At 42.3% G+C, this 24943-nt stretch overlaps 1 protein-coding gene across 4 annotated transcripts in view; it reads right to left on the bottom strand.

Annotated features, from left to right (window-relative positions):
• Positions 1-24943, bottom strand: part of ST8SIA2 (ST8 alpha-N-acetyl-neuraminide alpha-2,8-sialyltransferase 2) — a 665484-nt gene that overhangs the window by 428636 nt on the left and 211905 nt on the right. For all 4 annotated transcript variants that reach the window (XM_073568744.1, XM_073568743.1, XM_073568746.1 and 1 more), the window contains exon 2: positions 17512-17574. In XM_073568744.1, the coding sequence (XP_073424845.1) occupies positions 17512-17574 (63 nt within the window). The remainder of the gene's footprint in view (positions 1-17511; positions 17575-24943) is intronic.

Genomic DNA, 24943 nt, shown 5'->3' with positions numbered 1-24943 from the left:
CAGATCAGTCCTTCATCTTCTTCCAATGGAAAAGCAGTTTTCCCATGTAAGATGTTTTACAATTGGAGGATCGACTGATCTGGCCAAATTCTCATCCAACAGCAGCCATTGTATGGACAAAAGTGCTGAGCAGTTTATGAGGAAAGCCAAACAAGAGAAAGTGGTGCCTTCTTAAGAGTACTAACTGTATGACCCAATCATCATACCTCATAGAACAGATCACCTAAAAAATACAGACAATACACCTGGCACTCAAAATTTAGGCACTCAATAAGCACCCTAATCAAATAATAACCCAGATTGCTAATTAACCCTTCCTCGGGCAACAGGAACAGCTCACACATTTTTGTTTCCCTCTCTTTTCCAAGGTGACAGGGGATCCTGCCCCGATCCCGCCCCTCACGGCACCTTCCTATCTTTAGATGCTGCTTGAAACCCCCCTACTCAGTTTCACAGCTGTCCTTGTGGAGAGCAGGTGTGACCTCCGTGGCCTCTCAGGCTAATTGCACCTGAAGGTTCTCATTTTTGAAGGTTCATATTTTTGGGGTTTTTTTTATCACAATTGTTTATTTTGCTCGTTTTATGATTGAATAATGCATAGCTTATGGATATTTCGTAGAAACAAGAGGGTTTTCTTAGAAATGGCCTTTCAGGCAAAGTGCTCTGGAACTCGTATTGATAATCTCTGATATGATAATATGATCTGCCAACCTTGCTTTTGTGTTTCTTCTGCTGAGCTTTTAACATCTGGATCTGAGTGAATATGACTCTAGTGGCATATAACTGCCTTACAATTAAGTGTTTTACCTACCATAATTTTAAAGGTTAGTAATAGTTATGTCCTGATAACTGGAGGCTATTTGGTGGTGATTGCAAAATTTGGGTACTTTTTGTTTTATTACTTTTATGGTTATTCAATGAGACTTTTTGCATCTGATTTTGTACACTCTCTTTTAATACATCCATATGAAAGTCACTGATTACTTTTAGAGCCCTAAAATGAGATAAATAGATATTATAGGTGATTTCGTAACCTGTTCTTGTCAGGCACATTGAGCCCAAACTCTAGTGTGCCAGAGATGCACATGATACAGGGTAAATATAGACCCCAGAACCATCAAATAAATATAGTCTTCAGATCATAAGTGATATAATTATAGACCTCACAACTAGAGTTGAGCGACTTTTGCTTTTTTAGGGTCGCGTTTCGTTTCGTGAAACCCGACTTTTCCAAAAGTCGGGTCGAGCAAGATCGTCCGATTATAGGGAAAAGTCGGGGTCGTCCCGAAACACGAAACCCAATGTAAGTCAATGGGAAATAAAAGTCGGCAGTGAGAGGAGGACAGGAAACACACCTACAGTGCCCATTTGAATGCCAAAAGCATCAATTCTTCTTACTTAAGCTTGTCAACCTTAATTAACTTCATAATACAAGTTACGCACTGAAAAATGGGGGTTATTTGGCTAAATTTGTGGGGGAGGAGGGCTGGCTGCAGGTTTTCATGTGCCCTGGGCGAAAGAGCGCCCCTTTAACACATACCACAACTCATCATGCTCCGATACGGCAGAGAAATAGCGGTATAGTACAATGAAAAATACCTCACTTTTTACATCTCATGACGAGGCCCATCTATTTCTCCATACAAAATCATTGGTCCCATATAATGTTTGAAACAGTATATGATGAGCTCCACATAATGCTACAGTATATGTTGGTCCCCATGGATGAAGCTCCACTGTCTTATGGGCCCAAATAATGCTCCAAACATAATGGGCCCCATTTCTACTGCTCTAGTGTATAATGGGCCCTGTAAATGCTGCTCCAGTGTCTGATGTCCACCTTTGGAATGTTCCAGTGTATGGTGGGCCCCATCTATCATTCTCCAGAGTATAGTGCTCCCCAAAAATTGCTGTCCCAAAATAGAAAACAATCAAATAAGTCTCCTCGCTAGGGAATCCCTGTACTTGTCTGGACAGGTGCTGTAGCTTGCTTAACAGCTCGACAGCCGTTCTCACGCCCAGTATGGATTGCACGTGATTGCACAAAGGTTAGAAAGGGTACCGTATCCCTGGATAGCATGTATGGAAGCGTACACATTCAAAATATATGTCTATACAGCATGAGGCAGGCTCAGACGGTGTTAGGCCCAGTATGGATTGCACGTCATTGCACAAAGGTTAGAAGGGGTACCGTATCCCCGGATAACATGTATGGATAGCGTACACATTCAAAATATATGTCTATACAGCATGAGGCAGGCTCAGACGGTGTTAGGCCCAGTATGGATTGCACGTCATTGCACAAAGGTTAGAAGGGGTACCGTATCCCCGGATAACATGTATGGATAGCGTACACATTCAAAATATATGTCTATACAGCATGAGGCAGGCTCAGACGGTGTTAGGCCCAGTATGGATTGCACGTCATTGCACAAAGGTTAGAAGGGGTACCGTATCCCCGGATAACATGTATGGATAGCGTACACATTCAAAATATATGTCTATACAGCATGAGGCAGGCTCAGACGGTGTTAGGCCCAGTATGGATTGCACTTCATTGCACAAAGGTTAGAAGGGGTACCGTATCCCCGGATAACATGTATGGATAGCGTACACATTCAAAATATATGTCTATACAGCATGAGGCAGGCTCAGACGGTGTTAGGCCCAGTATGGATTGCACGTCATTGCACAAAGGTTAGAAGGGGTACCGTATCCCCGGATAACATGTATGGATAGCGTACACATTCAAAATATATGTCTATACAGCATGAGGCAGGCTCAGACGGTGTTAGGCCCAGTATGGATTGCATGTCATTGCACAAAGGTTAGAAGGGGTACCGTATCCCCGGATAACATGTATGGATAGCGTACACATTCAAAATATATGTCTATACAGCATGAGGCAGGCTCAGACGGTGTTAGGCCCAGTATGGATTGCACGTGATTGCACAAAGGTTAGAAGGGGTACCGTATCCCCGGATGACATGTATGGATAGCGTACACATTCAAAATATATGTCTATACAGCATGAGGCAGGCTCAGACGGTGTTAGGCCCAGTATGGATTGCACGTCATTGCACAAAGGTTAGAAGGGGTACCGTATCCCCGGATAACATGTATGGATAGCGTATACATTCAAAATATATGTCTATACAGCATGAGGCAGGCTCAGACGGTGTTAGGCCCAGTATGGATTGCACGTGATTGCACAAAGGTTAGAAGGGGTACCGTATCCCCGGATAACATGTATGGATAGCGTACACATTCAAAATATATGTCTATACAGCATGAGGCAGGCTCGGACGGTGTTAGGCCCAGTATGGATTGCACGTGATTGCACAAAGGTTAGAATCATAGAATCGTAGAGTTGGAAGGGACCTCCTGGGCCATCTGGTCCAACCCCCTGCTCAAAGCAGGATTCGCTAAATCATCCCAGTCAGATGTCTGTCCAGCCTCTGTTTGAAGACTTCCATTGAAGGAGAACTCACCACTTCTCGTGGCAGCCTGTTCCACTCATTGATCACTCTAACTGTCAAAAAGTTTTTTCTAATATCTAATCTGTGTCTCTTCCCATTCAGTTTCATCCCATTGCTTCTAGTCTTTCCTTGTGCAAATGAGAATAAAGTTGATCCTTCTACAATGTGACAGCCCTTTAGATATTTGTAGACAGCTATTAAGTCTCCTCTCAGTCTTCTCTTTTGCAAACTAAACATTCCCAAATCCTGCAACCTTTCCTCATAAGACAGGGTTTGCAGACCGGTCACCATTCTGGTCGCTCTTTTCTGAACTTGCTCCAGTTTGTTGATGTCTTTTTTAAAATGTGGTGCCCAAAACTGGACACAATATTCCAGATGAGGTCTGACCAAAGAGGAGTAGAGGGAAATAATGACTTCACGTGATCTAGACTGTATGCTTCTGTTAATACATCCTAGAATTGCATTTGCCTTTTTTGCTGCTGCATCACACTGTTGACTCATATTCAGTCTGTGATCTATTAGTATACCCAAGTCTTTTTCACATGTGCTGTCACTTAGCCCTATTCCTCCCATTCTATATATGCTTTTTTCATTTTTATTGCCCAGATGTAGTACTTTGCATTTCTCCCTGTTAAAAACCATTCTGTTAGTTGCTGCCCACTTCTCCAGTTTATTTAAATCTTTTTGAATCCTCTCTCTCTCTTCTCTAGTATTAGCTATCCCTCCTAGCTTTGTGTCATCAGCAAATTTAATCAGTTTACCCTCAATTCCTTCATCTAAATCGTTGATAAAGATGTTGAACAATACAGGGCCCAGGACAGAGCCCTGTGGTACCCCACTTGAGACATTCTTCCAACTGGATGTGCAGCCATTTACGACCACTCTTTGGGTCCGATCACTAAGCCAGTTATGAATCCACCTAACAGTTGCCTTGTCCATTCCATACTTAGTCATTTTTTCAATAAGGATTGTATGAGAGACTTTGTCAAATGCTTTGCTGAAGTCAAGATATACTATATCTACAGCATTTCCTTGATCCACCCAATCAGTGATACCGTCATAGAAGGAAATTAAGTTAGTCTGACATGACTTATTAGTTACAAACCCATGCTGACTCTGTTTAATCACTTCATTCTTATCCAGGTATTGACATACATGTTGTTTAATAATTTGTTCAAAGATCTTTCCTGGTATAGAAGTCAGACTCACCGGCCTATAGTTGCCTGGGTCCACCTTCTTCCCCGTTTTGAAGATAGGAACAACATTTGCTCTTCTCCAGTCTTCTGGCACTTCTCCTGTTCTCCAAGAATTTTCAAAGATTATGGAGAGGGGTTCAAAAATTTCTTCTGCTATCTCCTTCAGTACTCTGGGGTGTAATTCATCTGGACCTGGAGACTTGAATTCATTTAGGTTAGCTAAGTGTTTCCTCACTATCTTTCTGTTTATAGATATCCTGGATTCTTCTATTCCCTTAATAGGACAGTGAATAACAGTTGATGTTGCATTTCCTTTCTGAGAGAAAACAGATGCAAAATAGGAATTTAAAAGTTCAGCCTTCTCAACATCCTGTCTTACCATTTCATCATTTTCATCCTGTAAAAATCCTATAGCATCTTTGACTTTTCTTTTACTTTTGACATATCCCCAAAATCCTTTATTATTGCTTTTGACATCTCTTGCAAGCCTCAGTTCATTTTCAGCTTTAGTTAATCTGATTTGTGCCCTGCAGGTTCTGCAGACAGCATTATATTCTTCTTTAGATATGCCTCCCTCTTTCCATTTTATAAACATTGTTTTCTTCCTTTTTAGCATGTGCTTAAGTTCTGTGTTCATCCATCCTGGTTTCCTTAAATGCTTCCTATTCTTCCCTCTTTTCGGAATTGTTAACAACTGTGCATTGAGAATTTCATTTTTCAAGATTTCCCATCCTTCCTGGACATTTTTGTCTTTAAGGATATCCAGCCATTGGATCCCTCCAATTCTCTTTCTGAATCCCTTAAAATCTGCCTTTCTGAAATCTAACCTTGACGTCTGAGTCTTCACAGGTCTTCCACCTCTAGTTATCCAAAATTCTAAAATAGCATGGTCGCTACCTCCTAGGGTCCCAGCCACTTTTACCTCCTCAACCATTTCCTCCCTGTTTATAAGGATTAGATCCAAGGTAGCAGTTCCCCTTGTTTTCTCCCTTACCTTTTGGAAGATAAAGTTGTCAGCAAGAGAGGATAAGAATTTCCTTGACCTGTTAGTTTTGCCTGAGAGAGATTCCCAACAAATGTCTGGATAGTTGAAGTCTCCCATGACAACTATGTCATATTTTTTGGAGAACTTGGCCATCTGATGCATAAAGAGTTCATCTATATCTTCGGCTTGCACAGGCGGCCTGTAGTAAATGCCTACAATGGTGTCCTTTCCATTGTTCTGTCCTTGTATTCTTACCCAAACAGTTTCCACAGAACTCCCAGTCTCTGAAGCTTCAATCTCTGTGCAGATATACGCGTTTCGAACATACAATGCGACACCCCCTCCTCGTTTATCAAGTCTGTTTCTTGCAAATAAGTTGTATCCTTCTAGTCTTGTATTCCAATCATGTGTATTGTCCCACCAAGTTTCAGTGATTCCAATTACATCATATTTCTTTTCCTGTGTTAGTAGTTCCAATTCTCCTTGTTTGTTGCCCATGCTTTGTGCATTAGTATAGAAACATTTTAGTTTGTGATTGGTTTCTCTTTCTCCAATATTTTTATTAATTAGATTCTTTCGTCTTTGTTCTTCCTTTCCACTTCTAATAGCAGAGTTCTCAATAGCATTTGTCAGGTGTATGGCTTTTTCTGGTCTTTTGCTTCCCTTCCCATGTTGTTCTAGTTAAAAGCTCTCCTTACAAGTGTAGCAAGGCGACTTCCAAATACATGCTTTCCAGTCTTCGTAAGGTGCACCCCATCTCTAGCAAGTAGTCCATCGTATAAGTAGTTCACTCCGTGATCCAGAAATCCAAATCGTTGCTGACGGCACCATCGACGTAGCCAGTTGTTCACCTGCAGAATCTTATTCCACCTCCTTGTTCCATGGCCATCCACTGGGAGGATGGAAGAGAAGACCACCTGTGCTCCCAGTTCTTTCACTTTCTTGCCTAAGTCTTCAAAGTCTCTGCAGATGATTTCCAGGTCGTTTCTTGCGGTGTCATTTGTCCCCACATGTAGTAGCAGGAATGGGTAGTCATCTGTAGGTCTGAAGAGTCCTGATATCCTGTCAGACACATCTTTAATTTTTGCACCTGGAAGACAGCACATTTCTCTTGTAGTTATATCCGGTCTGCAGATAGCGGCCTCTGTTCCTCTCAGCAGGGAATCCCCCATGACCACCACTCTCCGTTTCTTCTTCACAACATTTTTCTTTCTCCATCCAGGAGGACTCTGAGGGCGTACAAGGTTGCTGTTTGTTGGCAAAGTCTTATCCTGATGTATTTCTTCATCGTTTTCCTGCGTGAGAGCCTGGTACTGGTTTCTGAGCAGTATGGGTGCTGACTGCCTCCTGATCCTCCTGCTTCTCTGGGTCACATGTCTCCATTCCTCTGTTTCTTCAGGTGCACTTCGAATTTCTTCTCTTTCTGTAACATGAAGAGATAATTCTGCTCTGTCCAAGAACTCTTCACCTTCCTTAATGATCTTCAACGTAGCTAACCTCTCTTCGAGATTTTGCAACTTTTCCTCCAACAGGGACACAAGCTTGCATTTGTGGCATGTGAAGTTTGGCTTTTCCACTGGTAAATCTGTGAACATGTAGCAAGAAATGCAGCTCACCAAATGGCTCCTGGCCTCTTCCATCTTGAGATTTCTTAAAAAGATGAAAGATGAGCCAAATTTCGCGCGCCTATCGGCGCGCAGTTTTTCCGATTTCCTCTTTTCAGCTGCAACGGCCAAAACCCAGTGATCGTTGAGCTCGCGGAGACTCTTCACTTATCCCAGAAGGCACTGGGAATATGCAAATGATCTCCTCAAGACTCTTCCCCTGAAGGGGTACCGTATCCCCGGATAACATGTATGGATAGCGTACACATTCAAAATATGTCTATACAGCATGAGGCAGGCTCAGACGGTGTTAGGCCCAGTATGGATTGCACGTCATTGCACAAAGGTTAGAAGGGGTACCGTATCCCCGGATAACATGTATGGATAGCGTACACATTCAAAATATATGTCTATACAGCATGAGGCAGGCTCAGACGGTGTTAGGCCCAGTATGGATTGCACGTCATTGCACAAAGGTTAGAAGGGGTACCGTATCCCCGGATAACATGTATGGATAGCGTACACATTCAAAATATATGTCTATACAGCATGAGGCAGGCTCAGACGGTGTTAGGCCCAGTATGGATTGCACGTGATTGCACAAAGGTTAGAAGGGGTACCGTATCCCCGGATAACATGTATGGATAGCGTACACATTCAAAATATATGTCTATACAGCATGAGGCAGGCTCAGACGGTGTTAGGCCCAGTATGGATTGCACGTCATTGCACAAAGGTTAGAAAGGGTACCTTATCCCCCGATAACATGTATGGATAGCGTACACATTCAAAATATATGTCTCAGGAGGCAGGCTCAGACGGTGTCAGGCACAGTATGGATTTGACGGCCCAGATTACACAGCGGAGGAGCAGGGAGAGGTAAAGATTGCAAATGCTGGGGCCCTGGCCAAGCAAGGGGGGCCCACTCGTGGGCGTCGGTACTGGCACTGGGCCCCTCATAGTACAGCGGTGTGTCTGACGGCGGGTGTGCACCACCACCGTCAGAGACACTTGATTGCACTATGAGGGACCCTGTGCCAGTGCCCGCGCCCAAGAGTCGGCCTACCCACCTGTCCAGGGCAACGGCACTCGCACGGTGTCATGCGCTAGGTGGTGACCCCGGCCATGGGGGGGGAGGCAGCACAGTTAGGGAGTTTTAGAAAGTGGCATATGTTGATGTTGGACATTCAACTGATGCAAAAGGCGAAATAGGTGAAGTACCAGGAAGAGGTGGACCAAAGCAAGCCATTTTTCTGTCACCCTACGTGTCATCAGGGGAAGGTGGGACAAAATCCTTGGAAGCCCATGCGTGGTTCATTTTAATGAAGGTTAGATTATCCACATTTTGGGTTGACAGACGGGTCCTTTTTTCTGTCAGGATTGATCCAGCTGCACTGAAGACTCTTTCCGATAGCACACTTGCAGCTGGGCAAGCGAGCTCCTGTAAGACATATTGGGCCAATTCAGGACAGGTGTCCAGTTTAGCGGCCCAATAGTCAAAGGGGAATGACCTGTGTGGGAGAACATCGATATGGGAGGAAAAGTAGTTTGTTACCATAGTTGACAACTGCTGTCTCCTGTCACTTTCCATCGATGCAGTATTACCAGTTGTGTGAGCGGTATTTGAAAAATCAGTCCACAACATTGTCATGAAACCCCTGTCTCCAACGCCACTTCTGCTGTGTGCACCACGAACACCTCTGCCAAGCTGCCCCCGGCCCGTACGGCTCGTGTGAGAACCATCACCACTGCTGTGTGCTGGGAATGCCTCAAGCAACCGATTTACCAGAGTTGCTTGTTTATTAGCCAATATTAGGTCAAGGTTCTCCTGTGGCATGATGTTTTGTAATTTGCCTTTATAGCGTGGATCCAGGATGCTGGCCAACCAGTAGTCGTCAACGTTCATCATTTTGGCAATGCGGGGGTCCCTTTTTAGGATCCGCAAGGCATAATCTGACATGTGGGCCAATGTTCCCGGTGTCAATGATGCACTGCGAGTGCTGGGTGGAGGAGCACTTTCTGGCAAATCCACATCCCTCCAGTCACGCACAAACCCTGTACCAGACCTTGCCACGCCAACATTTTCACTTGCCCCACGAGATGCATCCTCCTCCCCTAAGTAATCATCCCCATCATCCTCCTCCTCCTCCTCCTCTTCTTCCTCCACCTCGTCCAGGAGAGGTCCCTGAGCAGACAATGGCTGAATGTCATCAAGGATTCCCTCCTCTTCCTCCTCATCAACATTGGCTGCAGACGCCTGCTCCTTAAGGTGCGTCAAAGTTTGCATGAGCAGACGCATAAGTGGGATGCTCATGCTTAGGATGGCGTCGTCTGCGCTTACCAGCCATGTGCATTCCTCAAAACACTGAAGGACTTTACAAAGGTCTTTCAGCTTCGACCACTGCACGCCTGTCAACTCCATGTCTGCTCTCAAAGTGCCTGGCCGTGTATCCTCCCACAAATGCATTATGGCCTGCCTCTGCTCGCACAGCCGCTCCACCATGTGCAGGGTGGAGTTCCACCTTGTTGCAATGTCGATAATGAGGCGGTGGTTGGGAAGGTGGAGCAATCGCTGCAGCTTCTGCATACGAACGGAGTGTACAGGCGACCGGCGGATGTGCGCGCACAGTCTTCGCACCTTCTGGAGCAGGGCTGTTAACTCCGGATAATTTTTGAGGAAGCACTGCACCACCAGGTTCAAGGTGTGAGCCAAGCAAGGTATGTGGCTGAGTTTTGAAAGGGCTATGGCTGCCACAAAATTACGGCCGTTATCACTAACTACCTTGCCTGCCTCAAGATGTACACTGCCCAGCCATGACTCAGTTTGTCGCTTCAAGTACTCGGCCAGCACCTCGGCGGTGTGTCTGTCGCCCAAACACATCATCTGCAACACAGCCTGCTGACGCTTTCCACTAGCTGCTCGATAGGGGGACACATCGTGTGCAACAGTGGCAGCTGCAGATGGAGTGCTCGTACGACTGCGCTCTGTGGACGAGCTGTCGCTTCTGGAGGAGGAGGAGGAGGGTCGAACGCCTACAGCCAACTGTTTCCTATACCGTGGGCTAGGCAGCACTGTCCCACCACCGCTGTCCCCTGTGGACCCTGCATCCACCACATTAACCCAGTGCGCAGTGATGGACACGTAACGGCCCTGGCCATGCCGACTGGACCATGCATCAGTTGTGAGGTGCACCTTTCCGCTCACTGACTGCTTGAGTGCATGGACAATGCGGTCTTTCACATGATGGTGGAGGGCTGGGATGGCTTTGCGAGAGAAGAAGTGGCGACTGGGTAGGTCATAGCGTGGTACTGCATAGGCCATGAGTTCGCGAAAAGCTGTGCTTTCCATCAACCGAAAGGGCATCATCTCAAACGAGATTAGTTTGGCAATGTGGGCGTTCAAACCCAGTGTACGCGGATGAGAGACTGAGTACTTTCTTGACCTACTCATAGTGTCTGGGAGGGTGAGCTGGACTTGAGAGCTGCATATGGTGGAAGTAGCGGTGGACAGGGCGGACTGAGAGAGGGTTGATGATGGTGATGGAGTTGGTGTTCTTTCTGATGGCCTAGAATCAGTCTTTCGTTGATATAACAGTGGGATTCCCTGACTGCTGTGGCCTTGCAACGACACCTCAACATTTGCTGCTGTGCTAACCGGTGGGCTTACAGTGGGGGAAACAATGTAGCGTTGCTGACTACCTTCGTTGTGATCAGTTGCACATGTGGCACTTGAGGTTTGGTGTTGTGTCCACGCTTGCAAGTGCATGCTGGTTAAATGTCTAAGCATGCAACTGGTATTCAAATTTTTCAGATTTTTCCCTCGGCTAAAGGTCTTTGCGCACTTCTTACAGATAACCTTGGCCTGATCATGAGGATTTTGTTCAAAAAAGTGCCACACTGCACTCTTCCTACTTTGGCAGACATTTTGCGGCCTAGCACGCTGTGATCTTTTGACCCTCTGGACAAGCTGTCCAGCAACTCTTTTGATGTTTGGAACCTGTCTTTGGAGTGCTCCGGGCCTGCCAGATAACAGCTGTTGCGATGTCGATGTCTGCTGTGGATGCTCCTCATCTGAGCTATTGGAAGCAGCACCCTCTTCCCCCAATGGATGCCAATCTGGGTCAACAACTGGGTCATCCATCACCTCCTCTTCTATGTCATGTGCACCTTTCTCTGTGTCACCGTGTATGGTGGTATAGTGTGCGGGAAGGGGCACCTGAGTCTCATCAGGGTCAAAATCTGGCTCCGTACACTGCGAGGACAATGTAGTGCTCTGAGTGAATGTACCAGCAGAATCATCCATCAGCGGCTGTGCATCAGTGCACTCCATGTCAGATTCATCTTGGCCTGGGTAATTCACCATTTGAGTTGATAATCCAGGCATGGTATGTGAAAACAGCTCCATGGAGTAATCAGTAGTATGGCCTGCGTCATCCTTCAATCTTGGTTGGGGTGAAGGACACAAGGAAAGGTGTGGTTCATGAACATGAGCCTCCAATGACGACTCAGTGCTTTTACTTTTTACAACTGAAGAAGAGGAGGCAATAGAGCTGGAGGTCAGCAATGTAAGACAAAACTTTTTCCTGATGCTCTGCCTTTAAAAGCGGTTTGCCAACTCCTAGAAAACTAAGCGTTCGAGGCCTTATGTAGCCAGACGATGACGCAGGGTCAGCACCTCCTGCATTCGGTCCTATTTTGCTCTTGCCACTACCATCAGATCCACCACCAACACCATCATTACCAGCTGCCAACCCCCGCCCAATTCCACGGCCTCTTCCACCAGCCTTCCTCATTTTTGGTAGAAATGTAGACAAAATCCAACAAACTATATAGTAATGTAAAACAAGGTACAAGGTGTCTATAGGACAGGGGAGTTTTAGAATTTCTGCACACACTTGTGGACACTGGACACTTGTGGATTGTGTGCGGCCCACTGATATCTGAGCGCTATGTGACACGCTCGATGGCATAGCTGCCTGTGACCAAAGTGACGAGAGGATGATGGAGATTTTGAATCTCTGCGTACACTTTTGGACAGTGGACACTTGTGGATTGTGTGCGGCCCACTGATATCTGAGCGCTATGTGACACGCTCGATGGCACAGCTGCCTGTGACCAAAGTGACGAGAGGATAATGGAGATTTTGAATCTCTGCGTACACTTGTGGACAGTGGACACTTGTGGATTGTGTGCGGCCCACTGATATCTGAGCGCTATGTGACACGCTCGATGGCACAGCTGCCTGTGACCAAAGTGACGAGAGGATAATGGAGATTTTGAATCTCTGCGTACACTTTTGGACAGTGGACACTTGTGGATTGTGTGCGGCCCACTGATATCTGAGCGCTATGTGACACGCTCGATGGCACAGCTGCCTGTGACCAAAGTGACGAGAGGATAATGGAGATTTTGAATCTCTGCGTACACTTGTGGACAGTGGACACTTGTGGATTGTGTGCGGCCCACTGATATCTGAGCGCTATGTGACACGCTCGATGGCACAGCTGCCTGTGACCAAAGTGACGAGAGGATAATGGAGATTTTGAATCTCTGCGTACACTTGTGGACAGTGGACACTTGTGGATTGTGTGCGGCCCACTGATATCTGAGCGCTATGTGACACGCTCGATGGCACAGCTGCCTGTGACCAAAGTGACGAGAGGATAATGGAGATTTTGAATCTCTGCATACACTTTTGGACACTGGACACTTGTGGATTGTGTGCGGCCCACTGATATCTGAGCGCTATGTGACACGCTCGATGGCACAGCTGCCTGTGACCAAAGTGACGAGAGGATAATGGAGATTTTGAATCTCTGCGTACACTTTTGGACACTGGACACTTGTGGATTGTGTGCGGCCCACTGATATCTGAGCGCTATGTGACACGCTCGATGGCACAGCTGCCTGTGACCAAAGTGACGAGAGGATAATGGAGATTTTGAATCTCTGCGTACACTTGTGGACAGTGGACACTTGTGGATTGTGTGCGGCCCACTGATATCTGAGCGCTATGTGACACGCTCGATGGCACAGCTGCCTGTGACCAAAGTGACGAGAGGATAAGGGAGATTGGATTGCTTTTAAAAAAGCAGTTTGCGGAGCAGTGGGTAAACAGCAATGCCAGCGTGTCAGGAAGCCTTAAAAGGCAGCCCAACAACCAACACCACTGATACACCACAATATAGCCTCCCCTTGCACTGCACACACAGTGACTTGTGTGTTGTGCAGGCCAAATCGCTAGCAGCAGAAGCAGTTTTTTTGTCTTCTTCCCTGCCTAACGCTCTCCCTACAGAATCAGCAGCAACCTCTCCCTATACTAAGATCGGCAGAAGTAAGATGGCGGTCGGCGTGCATGCCCTTTTATACCCCCTGTGACGCCCACCAAAGCAAGCCAATCACTTGCATGCCCTTCTGAAAGATGGTGGTGACCCGTGCCTATGTCATCACGTTGCCCACAGTGTCCGTGGATCCTGATTGGCTGAAAAAGAGCGCAAAACAAACTTTTGAAACGCGACTTTGGCGCGTAAGTCGCCGACCTCGTGGCCGACCTCATCCTAGGGTCGGGTTTCGTTTCATGAAACCCGACTTTGCCAAAAGTCGGCGACTTTTGAATTTTTTCGACCCGTTTCGCTCAACTCTACTCACAACCGATTCTTAAAGAAATACAGACTCCTCTTAATGTAGACCCCAGACCAAACTTATATTAATTTTATAGCAGACCCTTAAAGGCAATCTGTCTTGTTTTTTCCCAATTTAAATTAAGGCCATCACCTTTAATGTTTCTTACATACAGGTTGTTAGGCTGTTGTAAAAGTCCTCAATTCCCTCTACATATCTCAAAAAATACCTTTGATGCCCCTTTGCGACATGGCCGTTGCTGGTCTTGCTTCGGTGGCTCCTCTATCCCCACAAACATCCACCTTCTGCTCTGCTTCATGTGGATGATCCATCCTATGTCATCCACTCAGTGCCCCCAATCTTGCTCCTGCGTAGGCATATTTCAGTCTGCCCTACTGACGGCAGAGCAAAGTTCTGTAATGCACATGCATCAACTTTACTTCTTGGTTATCAGCATTCATTGGCCTTTCATGGCACATTCCCATTACAGGACTTTGCTCTGCTCTCAATAGGGCTGAGCAAAGTACACCTGACAAGAGCAAAATTAGGGGTTCTATGTGAAAGACATAGAACATGTCAACTGCTGGGATAGAAGAGGCGCTGAAGCAAGAACAACGACGCCCATGGTACTGAACCCCTATTCAAATAGACCCCCGACCAGAATTACCTGATTATATCTTAGACCCAGTACAGTACCCAGACAAGACCCCTTGTTTCCACAATGCCAGACAGGCAGAAACACAACTCCCCCCTATACTCCTTGCCTTTCACTTAAGTAAGCCACAGGCATTGTCCTGATGCTGGCCTTAGTGTCTGTGTCAACACCTGGGAATAAAGGGAAATGCAGGAACGAAGAGGGATAAGAATAATTTTGAAAACTCTCAACCTTGTTAATGCACCTTCTCTTTTTGGGAGTTCTGGAGATTTCTGCAATTTTCTGAGAATCTCAGACATTTTGGGAGATTTGGCAATAATGTATGCACCTCAAAATTGTCGCAATAAAAATAATAGAAATAAATTAGTAAAAATATTACAGTCTAGTGGTGGCTTGTGCATCTTTGTCATGATCAAGACAATCTTAGTCCCTAACGGCACGGCAGCCTGGAAAAAACTGGATATTTTCTACTGCAGTCAGAAAGCAGAAAAGACTAAGCTGCACACCATGAGCAGTGTCCTAATCATTATATAAAGAACAGCAAGTCCTGTGTCTGAGAGCATCTGTATCTGCTAGACATAGAGGATCTGTGAAGTGTTTGTGTAAGGCTTCAGGGGATATCAGATGCAGGTCAGAAGGTGCAGAGAATGCTCTGTTAAGGATTAGAAGGTCTAAAACCTGACTAACAAACAGTAAAAACATATTTTTCCAAGGCATGTAACATAAATTGTGGATGGATTCTAATTACATATAATGTAGGATTTAGTGGAAAGGAAGAGTGGCGATGGCTCTTCTTATTTCTACATTAGTCTAAGGCTATTGTAAGAGATTGACAGTAGCTACAAATCAATCTTACCATAGCTGTCTATTAGAGATTGGTATTATGAAAGATGTAATAAAAGAAATAGCATATAATGATTGTTTTGATATTTTATGTAGAAATAATATATTGTCACACAGTCATCAGCATTGACGAAATAAAAATGCATCAAAATAAATGTAAAAGTGTAAAATTATCAGTTCTGTGGGTTTTGTACTACGTGAAAAGAATTGGGGCCCATTACTTTTACTATATTTTCCTGGAATACACTTGAAATTACAAGTTTTAGATCTTTCCAACCAATCACATTTACACACAGTTGCCAACCATCCAAAAATTCCTTGGTCAGTGCATAAAACTAGGGCACTTGATTGTTTGTTAAAAAAAATTGAGGCGTCTGAGATATTTTTGGAGCTGAAGAGACTTATACAGATTATTTTGACAGTAATTATTTTACAGTTCACAGTAAATGAAGCTGATGTTTACATATCAGTATTACGGGCTGTAGACATGTATCACTTATAATCAGAATGATTAATTATGGTTTTGAAAAGTTTTTGTAAAAAATATTGGAAAAGACTGGAGGTATCACACATGCGCTGCTGATAACAGATCACTGATGTATGGATTAATAACATTTATTAGTCAAGTTTAAAAAGTCAACACGTTTCTAGTTCACACAGGACCTCTTCATCAGGACAAAAACCTGATGAAGAGGTCCTATGTGACCTCAAAATGCGTTGACTTTTTAAACCTGTCTAATAAATGTTATTAATCCATACATCAGTGATCCGTTATCAGCAGCGCCTTTTCCCGTATGCTTGGTCTACGTACTGACCGGTATCTATGCAGCAGCTGTTTTACATGCTCGTTTCACAATGCTTTTGAGCAAACTAACTGGGTGAGTGCATCCTCCTTTCTGACACCCCAATGTCATCAGATAAGATCCTATTGCGCTTCATTTGTTCCCAGTTTTCCCCATCTGTAAAAAATATTGTCTGTCTGTCTGTGATTTTTTTTGATAAGCTCTACACAAAAAATAAAGCCAGGTTGGGAACCCTGCACTTGCATCATGTGCAGAATACATTTGTCATGTTTATTGCTACAATTCTTGGTTACCCATTTTCGGAGCATCCAGTCTCCACTTACCCCCAAGCCAGATAAAAAAATTATCTAATACTTCACCAGCATATGAAATCCTATTACAGACTGATCAACTTTAGTTCGATGATCTTAAAATTCTAACAAAGATAAGTGCAGGATAGATATGAATAATGGAATAGCTATTATCTCTGACTGACAGGAGTGCCCAGTACTTTTTGAACAGTTCATCATTTGACTTTTCCTGATGTATTGTTTCACTTCAAACAGAGGAAAATGAGCTGATATATTGACACATGTGGTATAAACTCATATTACAACCAACCTGTAAGCCACAGCGCATGGGAAGCATGCAGATAAAGCTGTGGCAGATGCACCTTCAGGTGCCACCAGAACTGGATTGTAATGAAGCCTACTGGCTTGTGGGACCTCACTCAAGCTAAGATAGCATGATCAGTTCCCCCTCTAATTGGCCAATCTGGAAAGTAAGAAGTTAAACCAACAACTCCAATCCCATATTTGTGGAATATTTTTTAACTGCATCATTTCCAGCTTGTAGGGAACAACATGCATGACTGCTTCAAGACCAGGACTGCCCACATTACTCCTCAGGATTAATAAACAACTCACAATAAATTATAACTTTCTTTTACACGTTTTAGTTCCAGGGACAGTTTAGACCAGACATCTTTAGAAAACTATTATCATGGGGTACAATGTCAATATGTTACTTTAGAGGAAGAAAACATGGTGACTTCAATTGAAAATGACAGGTCTTTATTGAAGTATGAAGATATTTGTTGAAAACTCGAAATATACACATTGCTGATACAATTCACATACATTGTAGCTTCATCTCCTACTTTACTTTTCCTATTTTGACACAATTGGAAATGAAGTTGCAATGAAGAAGAGCACAGACAGGTTGAGAATTGGGCTGAGTGATAACTGTTTCCATTGAGGCGAGCATCACAATTTAGGGCTGCAGCAGATTAATAGCAGCCTCACAGCCAAAACAAATGAACAAAAACAAAAATCTCATTTACAAACCTATTAGATTTGCTATGTAAGCTTTCCACAGCTGATCTGATTGTGCCTCTTCCTCCAGTGCTCCTGCAAGACAAAAGACAATACATTATTTATCAAATTCTGTTACTGTCTGTAAGCTTTGCTCTAACAATCCACGATCCCTTATAGAGAGCTGAGACATTTCCTCTTGCTTGTTAAGACCTGGTGAAAACACACATTTGTAGACAGAGGGGACAGATGTTTGCGGCACAACTTTGCAGTAAAATGTAACCAAGAGACATTACATCAGATCCCATCATGAAAAGACTATGCATTATTTAAGACTGATTATTTCAAATGTCAACTTTTTAAATCTAGGTCCTGAGAAGACTTTCGGAGACACATGAAAGAGCATTGATGTTAACTGATGACTGAATTAGAACTCAAATAATATTTAACAGGATTATATCACGCATTTAATTTCAGTTTCACAAACTAAATAGAAGTACTAGAGACACAAGCAGCTTCCATCATCCACGCAAACCATGCAGCAGGACTTTTGACCTTATGGCTACTGCAATGAAAAAAAAATTGAGGGATTGTCCAAAAACAGTAAGTCTTCCCCTATCCATAGGCCGCAAAATAACTTAAAGAAGCACTCCTCCTATCAAAATTTTTATCCTTGTAATATATTGCGGTCATCATATTATACAGCCCTGTGTACTTACAATTGCTACACCAAAATGGTATCAATAAAAACGACAGCTCAGCATGCAAAAAATAAGCCCTCACCCAGCCCCAGATCACGAAAAATGGAGATGCTTTGAAAATGGCTCAGTTCTTTTTTAACAAACTTTGGATTTTTTTTCACCACTTAAATAAAAAAGATACATGCTTGGTGTCTATGAACTCGTAATGACCTGGAGAATCATAATGGCATATCAGTTTTAGCATTTGGTGAATATGGTAAAAAAAAAATAAAAAACATTGTGGAATTGCACTTTTTTTTGCAATTTCACCACACTTGGAGTTTTCCCATTATTGAGTACACAACATGGTAAAACTAATGGTGTTGTTCAAAAGTACTATTTGTTTCTTAAAAAACAAGCACAAACATGGCCATATTGACGGAAAAAAGAAAAAAGTTATGGCTCTAAGAAGAAGGGGAGTGAAAAACAGAAACCCAAAAATGAAGAGGGGCAAGGTCTTGAAGGGGCAGCTAAAATAAACTGCCATCAAATTCATCCATCTAGTAACATTTTATTTCACTTGTTTTAGATTAATACTGACTTTCAAATCATTTTAAATTTAAATACCTTATTTTTGCATCTTTTCTTTGTTTCAAATGTGCACCGACATGTTGTAATTATGTAAACTGCTCAAAAAACTAAAGGGAACACTTAAACAACAAAATGTAACTCCAAGTCAGTCAAAGTTCTGTGAAATCAACATTGATTGTGATTCAATTTCTCCTACTGTTGTGCCAATGAACAACAGGTAGAAATGATAGGAAGGTCACTAACATCCATATGTTGGCTCAGTAAGAGTGTCTAGTGTTCCCTTTATTTTTTTGAGCAGTATAGTTTTGGTTTGAGAGAGGGTTTGGTATGGACCTGAAACACGCAACTGAAGACTAGGAGAAGCACAACTACTAGCGTGAAACCACTCTGTCTGCCTAGCAGTGTGATCAGCTAAATGTCTACCTCCTAACCACTCTCCAATTGACATCTTGTGGTTGGCATCTCAGAGTTTCCTTTGGTTTGCACATCATTCTAATGTGCAGGCACACTGCTTTACCATTCTTCTAATTCCTGCTCATGGAGATCACACTGTTTAGGACACAAAGTGCAGCAATGAAAAAGAATCGTCCCTTTACTATGGATGCTGTAGGTTTTCTTATTGAAGAAGCTCTCCTCCCATCAAAGTTTTTATCCTCATAATGTATTGCAATCATCATATTATATAGCACTGTGTACTTACAATTGCTCATTTTGCCTTTCTATACAGATAATTATTCTCTTTTCTCTGCTCTCTGTAGAGACAAAGTCTCTTGTCCCTGCATTTATCATTCCCCTTTTCAACTTCTGACCCAGCTGCTTTTCCGTATTGCTAATCATATATCATATATTTCACATTGACATGCTTTAGCATTATAGAGTGCAACATTTGTTTGCATATTGTATATGGAGGTAGCTACTCCTGGTACACACCTATTCACACTAGTCTGGATGTGGCAGTCAGTTTTTTGTCATTATTCATCCTTATATATTGTGGTCTGTCTAATTAACAATAGTGCTTAGTCACGATCATTTAATGGATGGTTTATTAGGATTGATATATTGATATGGGTACTTTTTGCCTCTATGTACTGGACACTGCACATACTCAATTTGGTTGGATTTTTGTACATTTCTCTTATCATCCTAGTGCCTGAAGATTTACCGTATGTGAATTTAATACTGATAATTGGTAGTCATTATCTTGATACCCACTAAACAGCCAAAATAATTGCAGCATTTTCTTATTTATTATACGCCTTGCCTTACAGGAATACAAGACACCTGGTTGTGGTATTTGCACATTCAATGTGCCCATCCATTGTCATCACATAGGGACTAGAGTCCCATAAATGGGTCTCTGTCAATCTGTAATATGGCTAAAGTTTCAGCACGTAGAATGGGTGAGATATCCATGCAACCACTTGGAGATTTGCCGATACGCTCTGATATAAATTACAATGTGCGCTCTAAATAACCAAAACACACTGGATCAGTGATCAATATATTTGCAGTTTCCATTTGCCACAAGGCCATTTCCCTTGGTTTACACAATGTTCACACATTGCCGTTCTAGGGAGGTTCAGTGGCACTTTGTACCTATATTGTGATATTAGTTTGCATGATACTTATATGTACCATTCCATCTTATTTGATTCTCTATTTTTAATTCTTCTTTCTTCATCTATAATTGACTATTGAGAGATTAGAGTAAACTGCAAATCCTTTTACAGGCTTATCAGCCTGTGCAGGATGTGGGCATTCCCTATTCTAATATGGCAGATGCATACAACTGAGAATGCCCAGATTAGTCCCCTGATCCAATATGGTGCCACGCAACTCAATATAGAGGAGAGTGCAGGTACAAAGTATTAAGTGCAGTGAGTCGTGGGGAGTCCTGACATCACAGCTGAGCCCAGTACTAGACTGTCCCTAGGATGCCATGCTCTGAGTGATTACTGACATCAGCAGTTGGGTGAGCGGTTTTTCACTATAACACAAGCATTATCACGATATCATTATCATGCGACTAAGGTTTTCTAATAGTCTATGCACACTACATGTGAACTGGTTCATATTCTAAGTGAATTATTGTTACATATGTAATGACACATGAGGAGGTTGATGTTATTGTGCCGTATACATATGGACTATGCTCTCCTGATGTATATAGATTAATCACTGATTATGGAGGGGAACCTTTATATGCCTTGTTCATGCACTATGAATGTTTTTAGCTTGAGACAAGCTAACAGATAAAAGAGCCATAAAAAAAACACCATGAGCACAACTGGGGGATGGTGCTAAAGGTTAGGTTCCCAAACCATATAGATAGTAGTTATGAACCTAGCACTCAACTTTGATGTAGTCAGGAGGAAATTTATTGTAGTATGCAAACAAAAAATGTTTCGGTCAATTGTGACCTTCTTCAGCTAATACAAAACCAGATACATAAAATAAGATAAGTACAAAATAAAAGAAAACAAACAAATTGCAACATAAGTATATACATTAAATGGTATATGGTCATATATATAGCAGATCTATTAAATGCAGACATTAGTCCACCGCAGCGCAGCATTGCATTGGCCGTCAATCACCTAGTCCCGCCTCCCTGCCTGACCGAAACGTTTTTTGCGTACTACAATAAATTTCCTTCTGACTATATCAAAGTTGAGTGCTAGGTTCATAACTACTATGTAAAGAGCCATAAGGGCAGATACAGTCTATATCGGTGAATAAAGACCACAGCTCATTTTTCACTAAAGCTAGAGTGCTGCCATTTTTGCTGTACATTTATCTTACATGGGATGGCTGCTAATCAGACAACCCGTTATCAATGCCTATGTTTCCCACAGTAAAATAATAACACCTATACCCACTTCCAGTACTGATGCTGTTCCAGTGGTATCGGCACTGGTTCTGCTGGGGACAGCATGACACTGTTAAGTCCCATGATCCTTGCAGCCTGTAAGCACTAGCTTTACTTTCCCCACCCTCAGACAAATCACAAAAATCTGGAGAAGCAGAAGCGCGCACTTCCTATAGAGGTATGTGATTTGCCCAAGGGTGGGGAGAGTGAAGCTAGTGCTGGTTGGCCGCATGGATTTCATGACATTGTCATGTCACACAAGCCCTGGGAGAGCCAGTGCTGACACCGCAGGAACAGCACCAGCACAGGAGGTGGGTATAGGTGTTATTATTTCATTAGGCTGAAACATAGGGATTGAGAAAAGTTGTCTAGGTAGCGGATAACTTCTTTAATATAAAAATATAACCTATCTTTTAATTTAATATTTATAAGTCGACATTTTCATTAAAAAGAGTTAGGTGGTTCACTTGTGACTCACACTTTGCTTTCTTCCTTTCCATTCTGCTACTTTTTAAGTTATTGAGTGCTTGTCCTTATATTAGGCCTTTTAATATTAGTGAAAATTACCATCTGAATTAAGGTGTATTAATGACTGACCGGCTCATTAATCTGAATGGGGCTGCCACCAAAGTTATCCATTCCTGATGAATGAACTGAATTTCAATCACAGAAAATTCTGTTCCAAATCTGATCTGTGTGAATATATTCTTAGAGGATATAGTCGCGTGCACTAACTGTCTTCTATTCAGCCCTAGCTCCTTAGTACACAAGTTATTTCTGAACTCTGAAGAATAATGGGGTAAGGACAATGGCCTTTAATGAACACTGAGTTGCCTACTACTACAGTTTGGATCCACAGAAAATGACTATCTCTAGAGGTTTACCATTCTTACATCATGGAGATTAATTGCCTCAGGTAGAGATGCAAAGAATTTCTCTCATTGTTCCATAGGCACACAGTTTGGTTGAAAAAAGACACATCCATGAAATTCAACAGAGGGATGAGAAAGTATAAAGGGAATGTGGTTTTGTTATATCCAGAACACATGATTCCATCTGACTTAACCCTGCTGTTCTGTTCGCATTTGCTATACACTTGTACTGTTCCCAGGTCAATATGACCCGACCTATTAATTCTTGATTTTTAGCTACTCTAATTGTTTTATTTGAATACTTTTTTCATTAAAATACTGTATGTGAACATGGTTGATCATAAACAAATGAAAAATTTAAATTAAAACTTAATTATTTATTTTTTTCATAAAAAGGTTACACAGGCTTTTTGCAATTATCTTCGATTGTTGACATTCTGCACACAAATAACAAAGAAGATTTACATTACTATTACTTAAACATGAAATTTAACTTTTTGAAAACAAATTTTATAAATCAACAAATGAAAAATCATAAAAACTTCAACCTTTTTAGAAAGAAGAAAGAAAAAACTGAACATGTTCATGCGTTTTTACACTAACACAATAAGACACATGTCCTTTACACAGATATTTTGAACATCCAGCACATGTCAGATTAGTCTTATTGTCACAGGAAGATGGACAGAAGCTACAACTCTTCCTTTTTTTGCTGGTAGCTGTGCTGCTGGTAGCTGTGCTGGTGGAGGCCGTGGATGTGGAGTCTCTTTCTTGAGCATGCTGGACACTTTTTACAATGGCTGTTGCTCCATCACTTCTGGGAGTCACTTTTCTGCTCTCAATATATGGTCTCACCAGGGATTTTCCCAATTCCTCAAGAAATAATCTTTTATGCAGCTTATTCCGGTTCCAATCGGGGTCGATTTCTCTCCGTAAGACAAATGCATTGTATACAGAAACGTCCAGTATGTTATAAAATAAAATCATTGGCCACCGATTGGTTTTGTGTTTGCATGTATATGTTGATATTGCTTGGTCTAAAGTATCAACTGCTCCCTTTGTGGCATTATAATCCAAAATAATGTCAGGCTTTCTGTCTTCTCTATCACTTACGGCATTGTCATGGTGCATTGTGCTCATTAGAATTACCTGTTTGTTTGTTTTTGGATCATAAGAAACAACAGTTGTATTTCCAGAAAAATAAAAAGTAGAACTGTACACCTCTCTCTTGCTAAGGATACCTTGCGGTAGTTCAGGTTTGTTTTTTCTCATAGTACCCAGCATGGTAAGTTGTTTTTTCTTCAACATCTGGCCTAGTTGATAGGATATAAAAAAGTTGTCACATGTGACATTTTGTCCTTTTAGTCTATGAGTCAAATCAAGAACAACACGCATACCCTAATTTTTTTCAGGTCTTTCATCAGGGGTTTTTCCTGTATACACTTGAACATTTAGAGCATATGAACTTTTGCTGTCGCAAAGTGTCCAGATCTTGATGCCATATTTTGCTGGCTTACTTGGTATATATTGTCTGAATGGGCACCTACCTCGGAATGCCACCAGTTGCTCATCAACAGTTACAGTTTCACCACTATTATACAATTTTGGTAGAATCTCTACCCATTGATTCCAAACATTTCTAATAGGGGCTAGTTTATCTTTAGCTCTTCTTTCCATTCTATCTGTTTTAGAATCAAACCGCAGTACTCTAGAAATTTCATGAAACCTTTCTCCTCTCTCACAAACAGACTAGATAATGACTTTCTTACTGATAAGAACAGTGAAACCACCACCATTTTGAGATGAAGTACACATAAAAAAAATAACTTTTGCAGTCAGAAATAATCAGAGACCTGTAGAACAGTATAAAATGCTATCGGGTCATATTGACCCGAACAGTACAAGTGTAACAATCAGCGTGTAGCAAAAAGTAAACAAAAAAACAAAAACAAAAAAAAAATGTAGAGCTCCACAAATGAGGAGAAGTCAAGGAACCACTAGTTTCAAATCCTCATTAAAAAAAATCTGCAGGGTCTCAAAAATCATTTCGGGTCATATAGACCCGACAAGTACAGCAGGGTTAAAGAGCAAAATCTTCTCATTTGATATCAAGTTTCGATCAACTGGATCAACATTCAGAGATAGAATTTTATACATTTTATACATTTTTCATAAGTGTTTTCATATTTTTTTTCCTCTAAAAAAAGCATCTTAATTATATTTGAACCACTTACAGTTCCCTATGTAACCAGCTTCTGAGGTAGGCTGTTTTACAGATTAATAGTTCTCATGGGAAAGAAGCCTTGCCTCATATTGAGGTTGAACCTTTTTTTTCCTCCAGAAGGTGGAAGTGTCCTCTTGAAGGGTTTTTACATGCCTTTGACCACATTTTTTGTATGGGCCATGTATGTACACATACAAGTTATTCATTTTCCCACTCATTTGTCTCTTTT

The sequence above is a fragment of the Dendrobates tinctorius genome, unplaced genomic scaffold (genome assembly GCF_039654945.1).
Source record: "Dendrobates tinctorius isolate UK_male_01 unplaced genomic scaffold, ASM3965494v1 ptg000022l, whole genome shotgun sequence".
Classification (NCBI taxonomy): Eukaryota; Metazoa; Chordata; class Amphibia; order Anura; family Dendrobatidae; genus Dendrobates; species Dendrobates tinctorius.
Note: the sequence above shows the minus strand (reverse complement) of the source record. Positions and strands in the feature narration are given on the sequence as shown.